Below are 18,507 nucleotides of genomic sequence, written 5' to 3'. Positions count from 1 at the left end.
TAGAAATCTAAGACCCCAGGATTCTGAAACTGGTGCAGCAAGACTAAACTAAATCGGTATTTCTTTGTTTTTCAGAGATATAATAAAACGAATAGATCAGTCAGAATTTGAAGGATTTGAATACATTAATCCATTGTTGCTATCAACAGAAGAAACGGTATGAAGGAATTGACATCTTCGTTGTAGACAATATGAATGACCTTTAACTTTATCCTTAACTACAGTATATGCATGCGAGGCTGGGGAACTGTAAGATTTTGGATGGAGACCAATGATTTAAAAAAAAAAAAAATTGCTGCTGAAAATCAAAGAAGAGAATAATGATTTTGGTGGGTGTCTTCCGCCACTTAGTTATTCTTACATTCTGGGCACTGACACAACTGGCTTCATTAATGAAGGAATTTGCATTTTGTGCCTATTTCATGAAGGATTGAAACATTCATTGCATTCCTCGGCGAGGAGATTCTGAACAACTTTGAGAACTGCAAACTTTCTACAAACATTTGATGCAATGAGCTACCAATTGAAGAATATTAGTGTAACATCCTGAAGAATAAAATATATTACAGTGGTGTTGAAGCTTATTTTTGATGCCTTTTTTCACAAGTGGTACCTGTCTAAACGTCTCAGATGTATTTAAAAGGAGTTGTGTTTTATTAGCAATCAAAACATAAATTTGGGTACAAGATTTAAGTGCCTAAATGGATAAACTGCATTGAAGAATTGTTACATATTTGGAACGTTCTTAAACCTGGTAAGTTCTGCTTGTTAATATTCCAGTAACCATTTACATATGAAACACACGGTTCACAGCTGTGGCCTAATGTTCCTTTGCTTCTTTATGGAATTTGAAACGCAGAGTGACTCAGCAATATTAATTCCAAATTAGAATTTCCAGTATCAATTTCAAAATCTGTTTGAAACTCCAAATTTACCAAAATGTGTGGATTGAAGAAAACTAAATTTACACACAAAGGATTTCTGAAAACACTTAAAGCAGTGCCTACATCTACAGTGATATTGTGTTGTATATTAGATTTTTGGAAACTATTTTTATCAACAGTACAAATATTCAGAAATAGAGCAAAAGCGTAACAAAGCATAGCCTTAAAGTTTAAATAGTAAATCTAGAATAACCATAATACAAAATACAGTTTCCTGATAAAGCACACCTCCTACTTCTGATAAACTGTCTGCTTACAATTTCTCAGTGTATATTAATAACTAATCATTCTACATAAAAGAATGGGATGTTTTGGTAAAATGGTTTGCATCAAAGTAGTAACTTTTTTAATGGAACAAAAAGGTATATACCTAAGAACTTGGGTAAGCAAAAGATAACTATCAAACCCCTTCTTGTGGAAACCGTAGGGGTGGTGGGGTGTGGGAGGTAGGGATAAAGGGTATGTTACATTGAAAAGGTTAATTTATCAGCTTGGAAAAGCTCACGTCACTACATTTGAGGACTAGTAAGTGCGCATTGCTATCTAAAACTTCAGATGCTTGTGAAGATTTACCTGCCTCTGCAGGTAACAACAGCAGAGGCAGTATTTCTTTTTGCTGGGTTTTTGGTTACCTATATGGTGTGGGTTGTAGATAGAGGAGAAAAATGTGGAAAGGAAAAAATGAGAAACCCTGTGCCATGTCATCTCACCTAATTTGGTGTAACTTGCAGGATAAATTGCAACGCTTTCACTTTCTTTATATTAACATATGGTTTTCTCAGGGTACAGCATTGCATTAGGTGCTGAACATGACATCTTTCGGATTCACATCCAAGTCATGAGGTGCTAGGACGAGACTGCCAAAACATTGTTTAAAATTTTCAATTAACCATTGATTAACAATCTACATTTTGTATCCCCTCATTAGCCACAATTATGCAGATGTGTGGTTATTTAGTTTTATTAATCCCATCAGGTCTAAGTTGTGGGTTTCTCTCCATCGGACTGTAGCTTTTTATATTAAGCAAGATGTGTTTTAATCAGCACTAAATAATTTAACCAGTGAGAAGTACTTGCCTCAAATGCCTGAACTTTAGATACTTTATTAATCGAGTAACGGCAATATTTACCTTTTAATTGTAATCTGACACTTTTAAATTATTTTTTTTCCTTCTCCATGGCAACTGCTTTATTTACCCTGAATAATTTTTGTTTCAACTCCCTTAATTATACAACTGATAAAAAAAATAGTTAAAGAGTGACTGCAGGCAGCTCATAAATGGAAATACGACAGATTAAGCTGTCCTTTGATGTGCTGGAGCATAGAACTTTAAATGGAAATATTAAAAATGCAGCTTGGTTGTTTTTGTTTTTTTTAAACCTTGATTCTAGTTGGCCAGCTCATTTTGGGAGGGAGGGAAGCAAGAACAGACACATTTGCTAAACAAACATTGTAAAGAATACTTGATTTATTTAAAAATTTACAGGCATTTACAATGTTGCTGTGTTGCCAAATAGTTTGCTGGATACAAGTTTGGTTGCTCATGTGCAAGTGTATGAATAATGTTCTGTTCATAATGAAGGGGAAATTTTTTTATATAAAGTACTTGTTTTATAAATAAAAGAAAATGAAGGATGTAATTAAATGTGTGGTTTGAAAAAAAATCCTAATATATTACAAATGGATCTGGTTATGATACATAGTTGTCTTATTTGAAATAGTAAATGAAAATTCTAGCTAATTTAATGATTGTAAAACAGTAAATATGTTCTTGTAGTTTTGTATAATTAATTAGTTGAGATCTTTGCTGACCAGTTTTATTTGTGCAGAAGACGGTATACTAATCCATAACAGCTAAGATCATTTATATTCTTGCACATCTATTAAAGACTTTAATGAAAAGTTAATAGACTGTTATTATTTATCAGCTAACTGAGGTATGTCCCACTTGCACTTTTTAGTGAGACCCTATTGTAAATTAAAAACAACAACAACAACAACACTATAGGATTCTTCCTGTATGTTGATACTATATTCTGTTCATTCTACATATTTGGATTACATCTGAACTGTAGGCTTTTGAGGTCCAGGACATGCGGTTGTTGAGACACAAAACCCATTCACTACTGAAGTTTGTTGCGTTCTTCTTCACTTTATGTGAAGGAAGTTGTAAACAAAATCTCTGGAACAGGCCCAACTGTACTATTCTTGCATACAACCCTTTGTCAGAAGAAACTAATTTGAACTAGTAAGGCTGTCACTTGAGCTGTGGTGTACTGCCTGAACAATTAATGAATTACCCTGTTCAGTAAACAGTTAACTTCATTTGTGGGAATTGAACAACCCACTCTAGTTTATTTCTTCCTTTTCCCTTTGGTGTTACTAAGCTGTCATTAAATGTCATTCTTGTTCATAGAGAAGGTTACTTTTTCTCAAGCTTACAAAATGCTTACCTGCTACTATGAGGAAGGTACCAAAACAGTAGACGAGTCTTCTCTGATACCTTCTCGACTTAAAAAACTTTCGGCTTGTTCTTTATTCTGAAACAATGACAGTTTGTAAGGTGGGGGGAGACCTGCCAGAACAGGAATCTTGTCTGAGTACATTAAAATCTAACTTTGTATTTCACTATTAGGAAACTGGCAGGAGAAACGTTCTTTCTAGAGCCTGATTACTTTGCACTAGTCATGTTAATCACATGGATACTGACTTAGAAACCTACGAAGTCAGGTTATAAACTTAGTGGTGTTCCTTCAGAAAGGAAAAAAATCACACCCTATACATGGCCTGTGCTGTATTTTCGTTTAACACTAACAGAATGAACTGTACGATCATCTAAGTTCTTACTAAGACACTAAGATCATGGAGAACTTAAACCTTGTGAATGACTTTTCAACTCTTTTTACAGATAACTCTTCAGAAAAATTAAGATCACTAAACTTCTGGATTAGATGAAATAGTTACCCTTTGTTCAGCTGCTTCTAGACTTTGAGATTCAGAACAACTATGGTGCATCAGACAAAACAGGTTCTTTGGGGATTTATAATAGTGTGTTTTTTCCTGTAGTACCCAGATTCCAGCTGTACAGAGGCCAATTTCCCTGGGGGTCACTGGGATACCGTATAGCACCGTTTTCAGAACTATTTTATGTATGTTGGAGAGTATTTAAAATAAGTCCCCAAACAACAGGCAGGTGGCACTTGACCTTCCTTTCAGTTACTGATTTATGATCATTCAAGAAGTTTGAGACAAGGACCTGTTTCCTTGACAAACTTTTCTCCTTTGCTTTCAAGAAAGGTTCATCTTCAGCTTGTGCGTTTGCTCTTCATCCTGGCTTTACCACACGATATCATCGGCACTTTCAGACAAGCATCTAGCGAGATGACTGTCAATATCCAATTGCGACATCCTGCAGATACAGACAATTTCTTCAGTGAGATACGAAGTCACATCCTTTTATTTATGCTACTTCTCACCTCCACTCTCATTTCCTGTGTAGTCACAGCATTGTTGTACTAGCTTGGTGCATAAGTCACTCCTATGCTCAGAAGCATTACAGCCTGCCCCAGCCTCTTGTAGTTGCTATTACCTGCTGCTAGATAGCTTGCTAATGTAATTTACTAGAAGACAATGCTCACGCTCTCTATGCTTGGGACAAGTAATTCTATTTTTGGCATGCTGTACACTGAGACATATATGCATACTGATTTTAAGGATCATTGCATCTGCATGCAATTTCCTGCTCTTGGTGATCTCAGTATCAGTTTTCAGTGTAGACGTTCATAATCTAAGACAAAACATTAGGCAACTGATACAGGAGAGAAAACCCTTCCCTAATTCTCTAACCTGAGGCCATCGGAACAGAGGTTCCTGCGAAAGGAAGGATGCTTTCTTGTGTTCGTGTCTGCCTTGTTTCCTCTGGAGGGCTATTTTTGGGTCTAAGCGACCCGCCCCACGGCCAACAACCTTTGGTAAAGCAGATTGTATAAAATGTAATCCTGATCAGTACAGAGTAGCCAGCAGCAGAGAACAGAATATGAAGACAGGAACTATGTTTAGCTTTTCTGTCTAAATCTCTTGACATAATGACCACAACTTCGTAAATATTAATGAAGCCATCCTTTTGTCTCCTTGTTCAGCCTCCAAGAGAAGGAAAACAGTTGCAGCCGTATATCTTGCGGTATTAGAGGTCCTTTTCAAAACCATATGTTAGTTTTCAGCAACTGTGACAGCCTAAACACTACTAAGGGGTATCATTTCAAGAGACAACGTAATTCATATTGCAGAATACATGTTCAATGTCTGGGAGGATTTTTTTTTTTAAACAGAGGTAGTCTGACTGCAGTGGAGGACTGAAGTCTCATTTCATTGTAATAATCAGGGCTTCCATAAGGAAAATCAGATTTCTTCTAACTTGCCCGGACCTAGAAAGCTAAATCTAAAATTCAGAGCACAGTTGCTCATCCAAAAGCACCCGGGTACTTACAGAACAGGTACCAGTACAGCTGTAACAGTGAAGCCTAGATCTTGAAAAGATTGTTACCTGTAGGAGGTGAATCCATCTAGCTCTGAAGTCAACTTTTAAGTAACAAGAATGCTGTTTTGGAACAATTTATAGATTAGGATACAAATTTCACAAAAAAAGGTTTTCTGTATTAAGTAGTTTAAATACCTAATTTTACATATACTAGCAACGTACAGCTCAAATTTAGCTTTCTTTCTGAAGCAACACAATTTAGTAATCATGAACTTCTAAACTGAATTAGAAGTAGGCAATTCTGCCATTCAAAAATATTTCAATGTTTCACCTACTTTATATAGCGAGAATGCAACCAAAAGCATTGTTTTTCATACACTCTCAAGTTAGTCAAAAATAATAGCAGACTTACGTTGCACTAAACTGAATCTGACACATTGGACAGCTGTTGAGAGTTAAAGAGCCTTCGCTCTGGTTTGCAGTCTTCTTGCAGCTTTCAGTTCCAGGCATGCTCACAAGAGGTGGCTTCTTTTCTGTGGGCACAGTCTTGGCCTTACCAAATGAAATACTGCTTTGATGCATTTGTGCTTGATGCTCTTTCTTATCCTGTTTTCTGTTTTCCTTGCTGTTGTGTACAGTCCCTCTGCAGTGCTGCTGAAAGTTTAGAGCTTTTGCAGTGCCTTGTGACAACGTCGAGTGGCACGTAGAAGTATTATGCTGAGTGACTTTATGCGATTTAAGATTTACAGCCATTTTTGAAGTACTTTGTGTGTCCTCCCCAACCATATTTTTGGTCTGATCTGTAGCAGTTACACAGCCTGTTTTCTCAGCTGTAGAAGGTAGACTTTTCAGTTCATCTGCTTGGCCCTGTTCTTCAGGTAAACAGTCAATTTGGCTTTCTGTTAGCTGAGGGGAGCTAAGATCCTCTGTTTTTAAAAATTCTTCTTTGCAAAAAGATGGAAAAGATATCCATTCAAAGTCTTTCATTCCAATTTTAAAGACTTCTTGTTTTTGTAGACTCTCTTTCGCAGAGCTCTGTGACATATAAATAGAATGTCTTCAGAACAAATGTAGTTAAATCCATAGATTAAAACCAAGGCTGGACATATTACAAATACTACAGAGAAGGCTAAACTACATCAAAGCAATGAGCATCTTGTTTACATGCATCTCCAGCACTTGCAAAACAATTAATTTTCTGAAATGTATGCAACGTGTGTCTTTCCTTAACATTTCTACACTATTCCCACTGATTAAACACAAATAGCATACTCTTAGCATGTCCTTCAGAGGCTAAGGATGAAAAAAAACACCACACCTGCTGTTGTTCAGAGAAAAAAAATCTACTTTAGAAGGGCTGTATTTTGTGTTATAATACTGCCTAACGATATCAGAGCACTATAAAGGTCGTCACGGCATGATTAACCCCTCTGTTACAGTTTGCTTTTTCCAGTTTCATTCCTTTAGGCAGGTGCTAATGCTTATATTTATGCAGGTAGCCTCTCCAGGAAAATACTCTGAAGTGTTAAACACTTTGCCATACTGGAGGAAAAAAAAAAACAAGCCCAGTAAGTTGTCCTTATGCTACATGCCACATAAGGCTCAGTCACACTACAATATGTAGAGGCTAAAGAGCTGTCAACCAACATCTAAAAGCAATTTCAGATTGTTGTTTCCCCTCTTAACAGCATTCACTGTCCAGCATTTTAAGCACTACAGGAAGCGAGGACAACAAGGATACAGCACACTACCTCGACCTTTCCAAAGAACTCTGGAAAACTGGACACTGCTTGCCAACTTGTGCATTGTAAATCTTGACTTATGTTCTTCAGTAGCAAAATCCATGTTTTTTCACACTCATTTAAATCATCTTTTTCAAACCAGGAACTTCTGTCAGCCAATGCCCTGTGAAGAGAGAATCCAATAGTTTGGGGGTGGGAAAGAGAGAAGGAAATACTTCTCATTGCTATTAGTTTGCCTTTTAATTATTTTGATTTACCCCTCCAGTAACTCCGAGGTTTCTTAAGATATAGCTATTCTTCAATATTGCTTTATCAAGGCAGAAGTTTTAAAATTACATTTCCAGTAGCTGATGGTGTATTAACCAGTTCCAGCCCAACTCAATGGCTAAGTGCAGTGATCCCTTTCGTTGATGGCTAAGCACAATGTTAAGAATTTTATGACCGCAAATTGGTGTAACTCTACCATTTGCACAACACATTTCCATTCTTACCTATTTTCTCTTGATCAAGTAGCACTATATGTGCTAAAATGAGTATTATATTTGACAACTTTAACATGTCAAACCACCAAGAGGTACATAAAAAGTATTTGTCAGTAAGAGTAAGTACACAAACGCAGACTTTTCAGTCTAAAAGAGCCAAGGCTCCCTGTAGAGGAAAAAAAAATAGCTGTTTATTATACCATTTGTTCACCAAGGGAACCTCTGTCTAGCCTACAGCAAGATTTTTCTAGAACACATTATTTAGCCCATCAACTCATTTTATAGTCTACCATGACTTACGTAACCATTACAGCTTTCAGTATCACTCAATTTTTAAAAAGAACATCTAAAAACCTTACTTTCTACTTATAACAAATGAGATATAGGCATTTATTAGTCTTTACTTCCAAGTGAAATAGTTAAGCGTAGGCACGGTGTTTTCTTCTCAAAGACTGAACTTGACACCTGCTGAGCACAGAAATCATGGAGTGTTTGCAGTGAGGAGGGAAACTGCGTTGGTTCCTCTGTGTGCTTGGCCATTCCCACGTGGCACTCTGAAATTACTGATTAGCTTTCTAAACAACTTGATCTAATCCTTCCTAGGAAGGCATTAGAAAGGATTAACTATAAAGCAAGCATAAAAGGTTTTTATGTTAGTAATGCTGTATAAAAGCCAATCTGAAAAGAGGGACGGGTTGTCAATGTGGGAATTCTAGTTCCAGTGTTCCCACTTCAACCGCTGCATTTTCGTGGGTCACAGTCCAGGAATGATGCTGCACAATGAAGAAACCACAGACAATTATTACAAGCAATCAAAGAGAGGAGAGAGCAGCCTTTTGAAGCCTGTTTTTGGAAGGGGCGAAGCTGACTGCACACTTGCTCATCCTAACAGGCTGGAACAGGACCTGAACCCTACCTCTTCACTCCTTTTCTCAACCCTCCATTACCAGAGGGCTGGAAAATAAATAAATAAATAAAAATATTTCTGGTCCCTGTGAGTCTTATTCTGAAGAAAAAATAAATTATTTTTATAAGCGAGCATTCCTCACAGGCCCCACACTTGGGGGTGCTGCTTGGTGCCAAGGAACGTGCAGAAGGCACAGGGCCCGGCACACTTTAACGAAGTGCAGTCGACTTAATTTTCTTTAGGACACTTCGGACGGCGTTTTATGAAGTAACTTTTCACGCTACCAGCAACGTGCTGGCGGCACGACCGAGGCGTGCTCTGAGGGCGCGGCCGTGCTCGACCCTCGGCCGGGGACGTGAGGCTGAGGCGGCCCCGCTGCTCCGCGCCCCCCCCGCTGTCCCCGCTCCTGAGGAGCCCTTTCCCCGTCCCGCCCGGACTCACTGGCGCCGCCGGGGGGGCTCCAAGCCAGGGCTGGGCTCCCGGCTGTAGGCTGCCGGCGCCTTCCTGGGTTTGAGGCGCAGTTTAGCGGCTCCTTCCTCAGCCATGGCCGCGGCCCGGCCTCCCCGCTCCGTCAGGGGGCGGTGCTGGGCGGGAAGGCACCGCCTCAGCGCTCCCGCTCCGCCATGGGGTCCGCCCTGAGGTGACAGGCGGGCGGCTCGGCTCCTAGTACCCGCAGCTGCGAGGTGCTTGTCCGGCTGTTTAGTGTTGGGTTTAGACCTTAAGTTTTATACGGGAGTAGTGTTTTGGAGATGGGGGGCGCTGGACGAGGCCCGTCCGCGAACGCAGCGTGCTCAGGCCTGGCGGGGATGAGGGAAATGGGGCTTGGGACGAGCCCCACAAAATGGCTGTGGACTCGGCGGTGTTCCTCACCATCAAATAATTGTTGTACCGACACCAAAGAGCTGTCGGTACGTGGCTGAAGCCAAAATATGCTAATTCAAAAAGTAAAGTAGATTGGGAATGCGTCTCTGATCTAGTTCCTTCGGGAGAAGTGACGCTGCTTGTCTTTTCTGGCAGGAATGTCGCTGAATAACTTGAAATAAAACACGTGTAAGAGCTGAGCCATAACTGGTAGTTTTTGAAGTTGATAGACGCGCTAATCAGGCTGGAGCCTTTCGGAATGCAGCCGGCAGGGAGTAGTTTGTCAGCGCCTTTCTCCGTTCCCCAACAGGTAAAAGGGTCAGAAAGTAACTGCTGATTAAATTCTTCATAATCGTTATGAGAATAATTGTAGTATGAGGAAATAAACATCCCAGTTTTTCTGATAGTAGGCCCTTGTAGGGGGGAGCAGGTACACAGCACTCTTTTTTGTAAAACTTCCTAGGCCCAGATAAGGCCACGTTCCTTTTCCATAACAGAGGGAGAGTTCAGATCTGATTTCACAACAGCAGATGCTAATTGAAGAAGACAAAACAAAAAGTATTTTGTTTTGTTTTGCTTTTACTTGCTGGCCTTGGTGACTGTGCTGTAATTCATGTCACACCACTGATAATCGCCACTTGGCGGCAGCAAACAATATGGAAACTTTGCTTTAAAAAAATCTGAGGGGCAGTGAAAGCTTTTTTTTTTCTGACTGAGCTCGTTTCTACAGGCATTTGTACATATTTCTAGGTGTGTGTATCTATGTTAAGGATTGCTTAAGCCACAGGGTTTCTTCCCTTGCTCCTGAGATGTTTGTGTTAGTGTTTTATACATCTTACGACCCCATGCATGCTAGTTTGACGGCCTCTGCTCCTAAATCATGCATTGTACTAACAGGTTTGTTCTGTTAGATGTGACTTTTCCAAAAAGAGACATCCGAAGTGTTGTCTGTTTTTCATGCTGAAGGTGTTGCAGTGTGTTACTGTTAGTACTATGACTCATGCATTATAACATTTGCAAAAGCTTTATTATGGATGAGACTAAAAAATCGGTTATTGTACAAAAAGGGCCACAAGTGAAAGAATATAATAAAATGAACAGTGAAAATTATTACTGTAGCCAATGATTGTAAAAGCAAAAGAAAAAAAAAAACAAAACTTGCATCCGTAGCAACTGTAGCTTGTAGTTTTTTATTATTTTGTGAATTTAACCAAAAACTTGGTACTGTAAGATTTTTTAATTGTTGTCTGTTTAATACATACCTATTACAGCCTTTGAAGGCAAGCACATTAGTGAATGTTGTCATTCTTGTTCTATCTGTTGCTGTAACTACTGTAGATTTTAAACTAGCGTTCTAGAAATGTCTGTCCATTGTCTGTACTCAGTATTTTTACTCTGCATCTTTTCAGAATTAATAATGTACTTACTGTAGCAGGAAGGTGAAGTGTAGAACAGGACCTGTTCTCGGTTCTGCCATGTTGGACAAGATCGTTTCTATTGTTTCCTCCTCTGACATGGAAATCCTATTGCTTCTCACTTGATTTTGGGTCTTGCTAAATTTAATAATGATAATGTTTTGCAATCTTAGAAAAAAATTCTCATAAAAATGCAGAGAGTAGTCTTTATCATCAGCAGCCTTGACTGGATTTTAGCCAATGGTCAAAGGATTTGAGCTTTTGGAGGCTAGAATGCTTCTACAGATTATCTTTAGGGATTTCCTTGTAAATGGAGTGCCAGCATGTGTAGTTATCTACTCCCTGTAGAGTCTCATCAAGCTGCACACGCTTAATCTTTGCTTACATGTTCCCTGGTTTTTGCTGTAAATTGGGCCTCAGTTTTAACTTTTGCTCTCAGGAAGAAGGGGCTATTATAACAAATTCTAATCCTTTTGCAATTCCACAATCATTAAAGCCTATAAATTGCCTGCCAAACAAACCAAGTGATCTTTTCCTGGGCTGAGGGAAAGAGGAGAGTGTAAAACGCAGGTGGCAGCATTTGCTGGGGAAGAACTGGTACATTATCAACTAATCCGCCTTCTGCTATTTCTGATTTCCTACCCAACAGCTGCAACATTGAATGAGAGCTCCTGCATTTGGGAAGAATTAGAAAGCCTGGTAATGCAGGGTCTCTATTACAGATACAACAACTCACAGACAGGGATGAGATTTTTGCTGCCGGTGTAGAATTTGGAGTGTTAGGCATTTTATAGCCTGGAAAAATTGTAATTTTCAGCTGTTGTTATGGAGTAATCAATGAAGAAGAGATGCCATAGTTTCTGCTAGGTTCCTCTCAGAGCCTGATGTAATTGCACGCGTGAATTATATATAAATATATATATATATAAATATATATATATTTTAATGTACCACTTTGAGGCTAAATCATATGCAGTTTTATTAAAACTTTTTTATAGTGACTGATGGTATCAGATAGTTTTGGTCCTTTTAAAATATTTTTGGTTCTGTAGCGATAGCTCCAGGATCAGAGGAGAACGTTAAGGATAAATTTTGCTTTGCTAGAAAACTGAACATTGTTGGTTTTGATTCCTTGATCTAACCCATGCTTGGTTTGGGAGTATATGTTGGCAATTTTTGTTCTTGTCAAATATTCTGTGGCTTCACTCAATAATCAGTGTGTCCATTCTGCTAAAAGCTGTAAAGGAAAATGTCCCTAAAGATATTATAAGGGAGACTGAAGTATGTATAGTAGAGCATCGGTGAAAGCTTCTGCAGCAAAAGGACTTGCCAGGGTTATCTCCGCTACAGCACAGCAGCAGCAAATGTAGCATTGGAAAGAGTAACTCAGTCGTATTTCTCTAGCTGTAGTGAAATGGGAAAATCTGATTATTTTCATTGATATATTACAATTCAAGCCACAGAATTACGAATGCTGTGTAATACTTCCTTTAGCATGGTCAGGAGACTAAAGGTGACACGCAGTTTCACTTTGAGAAGGCTCGTTGGTGTTCCAGAGAAAGTCAGATGAATGGAGACGGTTTTGTAAGCTCTCCCTAATTTTAGTGGTAGGTGACGTAGTCGTTTCAGTGAGAAGCTTTGAAACCCGCTTCCTCTGGTAGCTTACCAGGGCTTGCGTATGATAATGTCCAGAGTCGAGAGCACAACTCATCTTTTCCATTCAGCCTTCCCTTTTCACGTGTAAGGACAGATCAGTACCTGCGTGGCTGTATATTGAAAATCAAGCCACGGGATTTTTATATGCCAAGATGAGAAGACCTAAAAAGAGGACTAAAAAGAGGGAGAGTGGCATGGCATTTGTGGGTACCGGGTTGCCAAGGAGGCATATTGTATTGAAACAGTTGCCTGGGAAACATTTAAAAATACGTTGAGTGGAAAAGCATATGTGATGTGCCCACAAGTGTTCTGTGTGAATGAAATGCCATGGCTGATGATGGCACCAAAAGGCTGTTACTATTGCACAAAAAGATGTTGCAAATGATGATGTTTTTTTTTCCCTTTTGTTTTTGTTCGTTCGTTTTTCTTCCCGTGTCCTCTTTGCAGGAGGTGTGCTGAAGGAAGGCTGCTTTGCTCTTGGCCGATGGACTAAAGTAAACGTACAGAAAATGGTGCATGCAGTCATCGTTACCGTCCGCGGCTAAAGATGATAAGAGTCGTTTGGCTTAGACAGCCTGAACCAAATTGAGAAGAAGCTTGCTCAATTACCCCTCAAAGTAACAATGGCACTCTTGTTACACTACTGCAGTTGTACACAAATAAATAATTCTCTGACATTACCACTTTAATTTGTGTTAAGATTATACTTGGAGGCTCAGGCTGAGATTCTTGCCTCATTGCGATAGGGTTTACGTGTAGACACTATGTAGAATGCAAAGAGTTTATGAACAAGGCAGGTTGCACAGCTTATGTGGAAAAGTCACTCACTGACCTCATTTTTTGTTTGGGGAACTGAAGCTGAGGGAGATCAGGGGAGAAATGTTTTGGACTATAGCACAAACACTCAGTTCTTCCTTAGATCAGGCCCAATTATTGAGGGGTCGTGCTGACATAAAAGAACAAAGAAGGAAGGGAATGGTGTCACTAAAACTAGAACAGACTATTATATCCTCTTCTTTGTTTCTCAGAAAGAAAACTCTTGTTTTTCCTACGCAGCCAGGAACCAAGGGAGCTAGCAGCTGTAATCTGTGCCGTGCTACCTCGGACAAAATTAATCAGGTAGTGATTTCCAAATGCTGGAACACATCTCTCCTTCACGGAGAATGGTCAGCAGATGTCAGGCTGTAAGGGTTATAATCTCCCTGCCTAATCCTCCTGTGGAGATTTGTCCTACTCTTGGTTCAACGGAAGTTTAGGAAGCCAGTTTGGGAGCCAGCAGACTTTGCCTGGCCCAGCCTTTATGCGCTACGGGGTGGGACAGTAAGTTTGGTGGAGGAGAGACGCTGGGGAGGGTTCTGCTGCTGAGCCGGCAGCCCAGAGGCGTTTTTGTCTGTAGTGGCTCGGCGAGGGAGAAGGCCCACGAGGGCCTAGCTTCTTGAGATGTTTGTTGCCCATTTGAAGCTCTGAAGTTGCTCTTTGTTTGGTAACGAGCGTGCTTCTCCGCTGTGAAGAAACATTTTTGACTGACGGAGACTGCTGACTCTGCTGTTGTTTCGGCCAGCGAGGGGATGCTTTTTGGCTGGCTAATTTGGGCACAATCTGCCCAAGGTTCTGAGATGATCCAATGACTGTGTAGGAAAACCGTGAATCAGATGAAGTCTTCTGTGTCTCAGTCATGTCCTGGTATCACTCATCATTTTTCTGGCCCAGTGTGTGTCTGGTTAAATCAAGTCCTGATGTTTTAGGCCCTGGGGTTAGTGTAAGAGAGGCGGGGAGAATCTGCCTTTCATCTTCCTCTACAATTTTGCAATGTGACTGAAAACTGTTGGAGAGAATGTTTCAGATCTCAAACAAAGATTAGGTTTGATGGCATGAAGCCCTGGATTCTGTGGCCCAGCCTCGAATTCTGTTGAGGGAGTTGTATAATCTCCCCACACTTTAAAGGACTTCGGCTCTGAATTTAGGATCAAAAATGGCTTGAGGTTTTCGCATTTCTGTCTTTCTTTTTTAAGTGTGTCTCACAGTATTGTAGCCTATAGCACTTTGGATTATTCCTGTTTGCTCTGCATCATTCCTTCATCTGAAATCAATGTACTTAAGGGCTCCACAAAAAAAAAATCCATAAGTAATAGCTGTAGTAATTACAGAAGATCACATGTCTTCTTTTACAGGCATGAAACCACAAAACAGTGGGGCAAAAATGCCAGTGCTAGTTAATGTGGTGTGCTGGTATCCATAACTGGAATGGTGTATAAAATCAACTTTAAAGAGAATGTGTTATTGAACGAAAGAATATTTCTTGCTTAAACAAATGTGGATAATAGGTTTAGTGAGTTCTGTGATTTTTTTTTTCTGAAGTACTAGGTAGTGTTTTAGAAAGCAAATCTATTAAATCTGAAGGTATAATCCAAACCAAGAATCCAATCCATGAATATTCTCACTGAGCAGAGTGTATTCTGATTGCAATCTAGAGTTGTGGTAGTTATGCTGCATTACAGAAAGCTCTTGGAAATACATGGATGTCCCTGCTCCCCTTCCTAAATTCTGTCCTTTTTCATACTTGTTCTCATCTCCTTCATTAGAGCTTGACTCGATAAAGAAATACAAACTGGGACTCATTTAGGAGACCTGACAGTACAATACAGTAGAGCTATAGTTTCTCTTTTCCAGATGTCACTTATTTAATTGTATCAGACTCACGCTGACCTGAGCTTGGTTTATTTACATTGTTTTATGCCCAGTGAACTGAAACTATCTTGTGACATTGTCAATGTGAAAGGTCATTCTGCTTGGATTATATCTTGTAGTAACAGGACTGTGACACCTAGTTAAAGATGTTAAAGTACGTTTTTGCCTTTGCTGTCACATTGCAGCTCCCAGCATCTGTAAATCAAAACCATTTAGACTACTTCAAGTAAAAAATAAAAAGGAAAAAAAAGACAACAACGAAAGATGATGCATTCCTGTCACATCCAAGCAATGTTGCTGTCAAACCGGAGCTTCATGCTACTGTTCTTTTCATGAGTAAGCTTGGAGTTAGGCTGCTTTTGGAGTATTTTCCCCAGCTGACATCTCCTGTTCCCCAAATCTGCTTTGCCATTCCTTCAGTTCATCTGTGCTGATCTGGTATAAATTCGATAGCTTCTTTTTAATCAGTGGAAAATACTGTGCAAGAGGATGTGTAGTAGGTGCAACAACAGGTCATGCTGCTGCTTTAGGACAGGAGGTGTGTTTAGTTAGCAGAATAACTACTGTTTTCTACAAGCGGTTCCATTATTATCCTGTTCTTCATTAGTAAGTCCTACCATATTGTAATTAGCTATTGTATTAGAAGGTAACATTGAAGGTTGATTGTGAGGAAGAGTAGCAGCTTCACAGCTCTCTGTGGCTGTTCTCTAGCCTGCATAAAGCGAGCTGGTTAGTTTCTATTAGATCCTACTGGGCAAGAATCAACATCATGAAGAGCTCCAAAAAATTTGGCTCTATTAAGCCATAGTGTCAAAGGAAGAGCTGAATCCAGGGCATTACAAGCAACTGTTTTGGCCCAATTGGATTGGCTGGACATGGTGATGTAAGATCTATCATAAATGGAGCTTTGTAGGCAGAAATGCCAAATATAGATGACTTTAAGTGACAGAGCTGTCTCACATTCCCCCTAAAACCAAGAAAGATTTAGGGGAGCCTGCTTGAAGAAGTCTGCTGTACAAGGTTCAAAAGAGCAGAGATCAGCAGGAAATTGTCATCAGTTCTTTCGGGAGGTTTTTTTTTTTTTTTTAATTATAATGAAACTAGGATTGACATCCCCATTTTCTAGTCGCATTATATAGTAAGGAATGGTCATTTTTCTGACAAGCTTACCCATCAGTAATGATTTCATTTAGAAATTAAGTCAGGGAATTTCTACTGCCTATAGTGTGATGCAGTAAGCCAGAGTACTTAATTACAGGGATCCCTTCTGGTCTCAAAGTAGTCCATTCTTATCATCTTTCATACTTACACCTGTTTATGAGGTGGAAAACAGGTGCACAGAAATTAAGGATGTTGCCTGAGATAATGCAAGACCTGGAACCTGAACTCTGGCCTGTTTTTCTCTGGGTCTTTGATTAGGCACAAGGCTAACCTTCCTTTAAAGCAGCATTTTACTCCCAGAGGCTTTCAACACAGTGTCTTTCATCAGCTTTGAATTCACTAGGAAAAAAAAAAAAAAAAGAAGTCTGCCTAACGTCTCATGTCTTCCCGAGTATTGATAAACATTAGTGCAAACGTACAGTATCCTTTGCCCCAAAGACGTGCTCTGGCTTTAGTACCACACTTCTAATGACAAACATTCACCTAGTTTACCATATGCATTCTTTTATCTTAACTGTTCTCTCTGCATGTTAGGAGATTTATTTCTACTCATAATGTATTTCATGTGTGTTAGTTGTAAATATTGTGCTCATAAATCAGCCTGGACCATCCAGCCCCAAGGATGGAGACAACTTACAATAGGTCTGTCTGCTTCAGATTGGGAGGCTCTACTAGCTCGCTGTTTTTTCCATTTCTTGGCTCTGTTAGTGGCGTATTGCCAGTCTCCTGTCTCACATTAACAGGAATATTATATATACTGAACGTAAAGTGTTTTTCCTTCAGGACTAGAAGAATGTAATGGAGCATGCATCTGGCAGCGTGACATTCTTCCTATGGGGTGCGGTGTGCCCTCCATGCAGAAAATCATCACCATGGAGTTCTGCTTCAGTCCTGTAGGCACGAGGAGTTTTACTGCGTGCACTGAGGTAGGTCTTAGACCTGGCTGGGAAAGCTTTATGTCAGGGACTGCATGCATATATGCATAACGTGTAATGAAAAATTGATTCTTCTCCCCTCCCTCCAGCAAAACCTCTAAATTAAATACTGCAGAAGTAGCGAGTCTGGAGCATGATCCCAGATCTCCAGCTTTTTCATCCCCCTTCTAGAACCAGCTCCATCCATGTTTACACCTATGACCCTACTTTTTATTTCTGCGGGATGGAAGCTCATTATATTTGCCTCATAAGGTGTTTTCGGAGAATGTACTAGTTCATAAAGTATATGCCTGAGGACATATCAATACTACAAAAGTATCAAATTGCCCCCAAACTCAGTAGGATTGTTACTCCTCATCATCACATAGTTTCATCTGGACTCTTCTCCATTTGTCATCCTGTGGGAAAGCTTGTCCACTCAGCAGGGACTGCAAATAGTTTCTGCTCCTCCAAAATTAGTATCCTTTTTACTGATTTTAAGAACCCTGTGTTCTCACAATTCCTATGTTTGTGTAAAACAAATCATTACATTGGATTGCCTGAAACAATCAATATTCAATAAGCTTCTGGTACTTTAATTGGCTTGTTTTTAGAGGTCTGAAATGGGCTGAGCTGCAGGTCTGAACTAAACAGAGTCTGTCACACCAAAAATACTCTAAAGTGGTATATTTCTTCATGGTAGTGCAGCTGAAAACACCACATTTACTGTAATTAGTGCATACCACTCTTGTGCCTATGCTTCTTATTTGTGTGTACTTAAATGTGTTTCTTGGAGGTCATGTTAAACCGGTGTGTTCTGTTGGTTATTCTGGTCTAATAAAAAGACCCTTAATTTGCATCACACAGTACATCCCAAAAGCGTAAGCCTGCATAACCAAGGTTTCTCAGAACAGTCTGTGACCCAGAGCACATGATGCGTTTCAGGAGAGCCGGAAAGGAGAATTCTACCATCACCTGAGGGGAAACAAGAATCAGAAAGAAGCGAGGAGGGGAAATTTTGGTGCTTATTTTTAGACTCTGTGGGTGAGTATTATTTTCAGCTCTCTCCATGTTAATTTCTACAGAACATTGTATTAACGTGCAATTACGTGTGATATGATGCTAATAGAGCCTCATAATTTCTAGCTAAGTCTGAAATAATCACTCAGTAGCAGTCCCTGAATAATCAATACACTCATTACACCCAGATAAGGCAGCAAAGACATGACTGTAGATTATGTAGATATATCTGAGAAACC

General features: G+C 39.7%; 2 protein-coding genes and 1 long non-coding RNA gene across 9 annotated transcripts in view; 2 read left to right on the top strand and 1 right to left on the bottom strand.

Annotated features, from left to right (window-relative positions):
• Nucleotides 1-2,847, top strand: part of PRKCZ (protein kinase C zeta) — a 48,030-nt gene extending 45,183 nt beyond the window's left edge. For all 7 annotated transcript variants that reach the window (XM_040533635.1, XM_040533634.1, XM_040533636.1 and 4 more), the window contains one exon: nt 76-2,847. In XM_040533635.1, the coding sequence (XP_040389569.1) occupies nt 76-163 (88 nt within the window). In that variant the 3' untranslated portion in view covers nt 164-2,847. The remainder of the gene's footprint in view (nt 1-75) is intronic.
• On the bottom strand, nt 2,396-18,287 carry FAAP20 (FA core complex associated protein 20). The gene is made up of 8 exons (XM_040533641.1): nt 18,195-18,287; nt 17,118-17,261; nt 12,934-13,035; nt 9,572-9,725; nt 8,995-9,237; nt 7,174-7,327; nt 5,835-6,457; nt 2,396-4,354 (listed from the first exon to the last, which is right to left on the bottom strand). The coding sequence occupies exons 2-8, from the start codon at nt 17,206-17,208 to the stop codon at nt 4,282-4,284; spliced, it is 1,440 nt and encodes a 479-aa protein (XP_040389575.1). The 5' UTR covers nt 17,209-17,261; nt 18,195-18,287; the 3' UTR covers nt 2,396-4,281.
• On the top strand, nt 9,124-13,162 carry LOC121058282. Its single transcript, XR_005814149.1, has 3 exons — nt 9,124-9,236; nt 9,571-9,724; nt 12,933-13,162. It is a non-coding gene; the product is annotated as an uncharacterized LOC121058282 (long non-coding RNA).
• Nucleotides 18,288-18,507: the final 220 nt, after the last annotated feature.

This window comes from Cygnus olor, chromosome 21 (genome assembly GCF_009769625.2).
Source record: "Cygnus olor isolate bCygOlo1 chromosome 21, bCygOlo1.pri.v2, whole genome shotgun sequence".
NCBI lineage: Eukaryota > Metazoa > Chordata > Aves > Anseriformes > Anatidae > Cygnus > Cygnus olor.
This window is presented reverse-complemented; position numbering and strand designations above follow the sequence as displayed.

Excerpts from the sequence above, each read along its gene's own strand:
- FAAP20 (XM_040533641.1), bottom strand. The coding sequence starts at position 17,208 with ATGGTGATGATTTTCTGCATGGAGGGCACACCGCACCCCATAGGAAGA. Across the intron at positions 7,328-8,994 it reads GAGCCCCCCCGGCGGCGCCA|GGCATTGGCTGACAGAAGTT; the intron begins GTGAGTCCGGGC and ends CTCTCTTCACAG. Across the intron at positions 6,458-7,173 it reads AGTTCTTTGGAAAGGTCGAG|AGCTCTGCGAAAGAGAGTCT; the intron begins GTAGTGTGCTGT and ends TATATGTCACAG.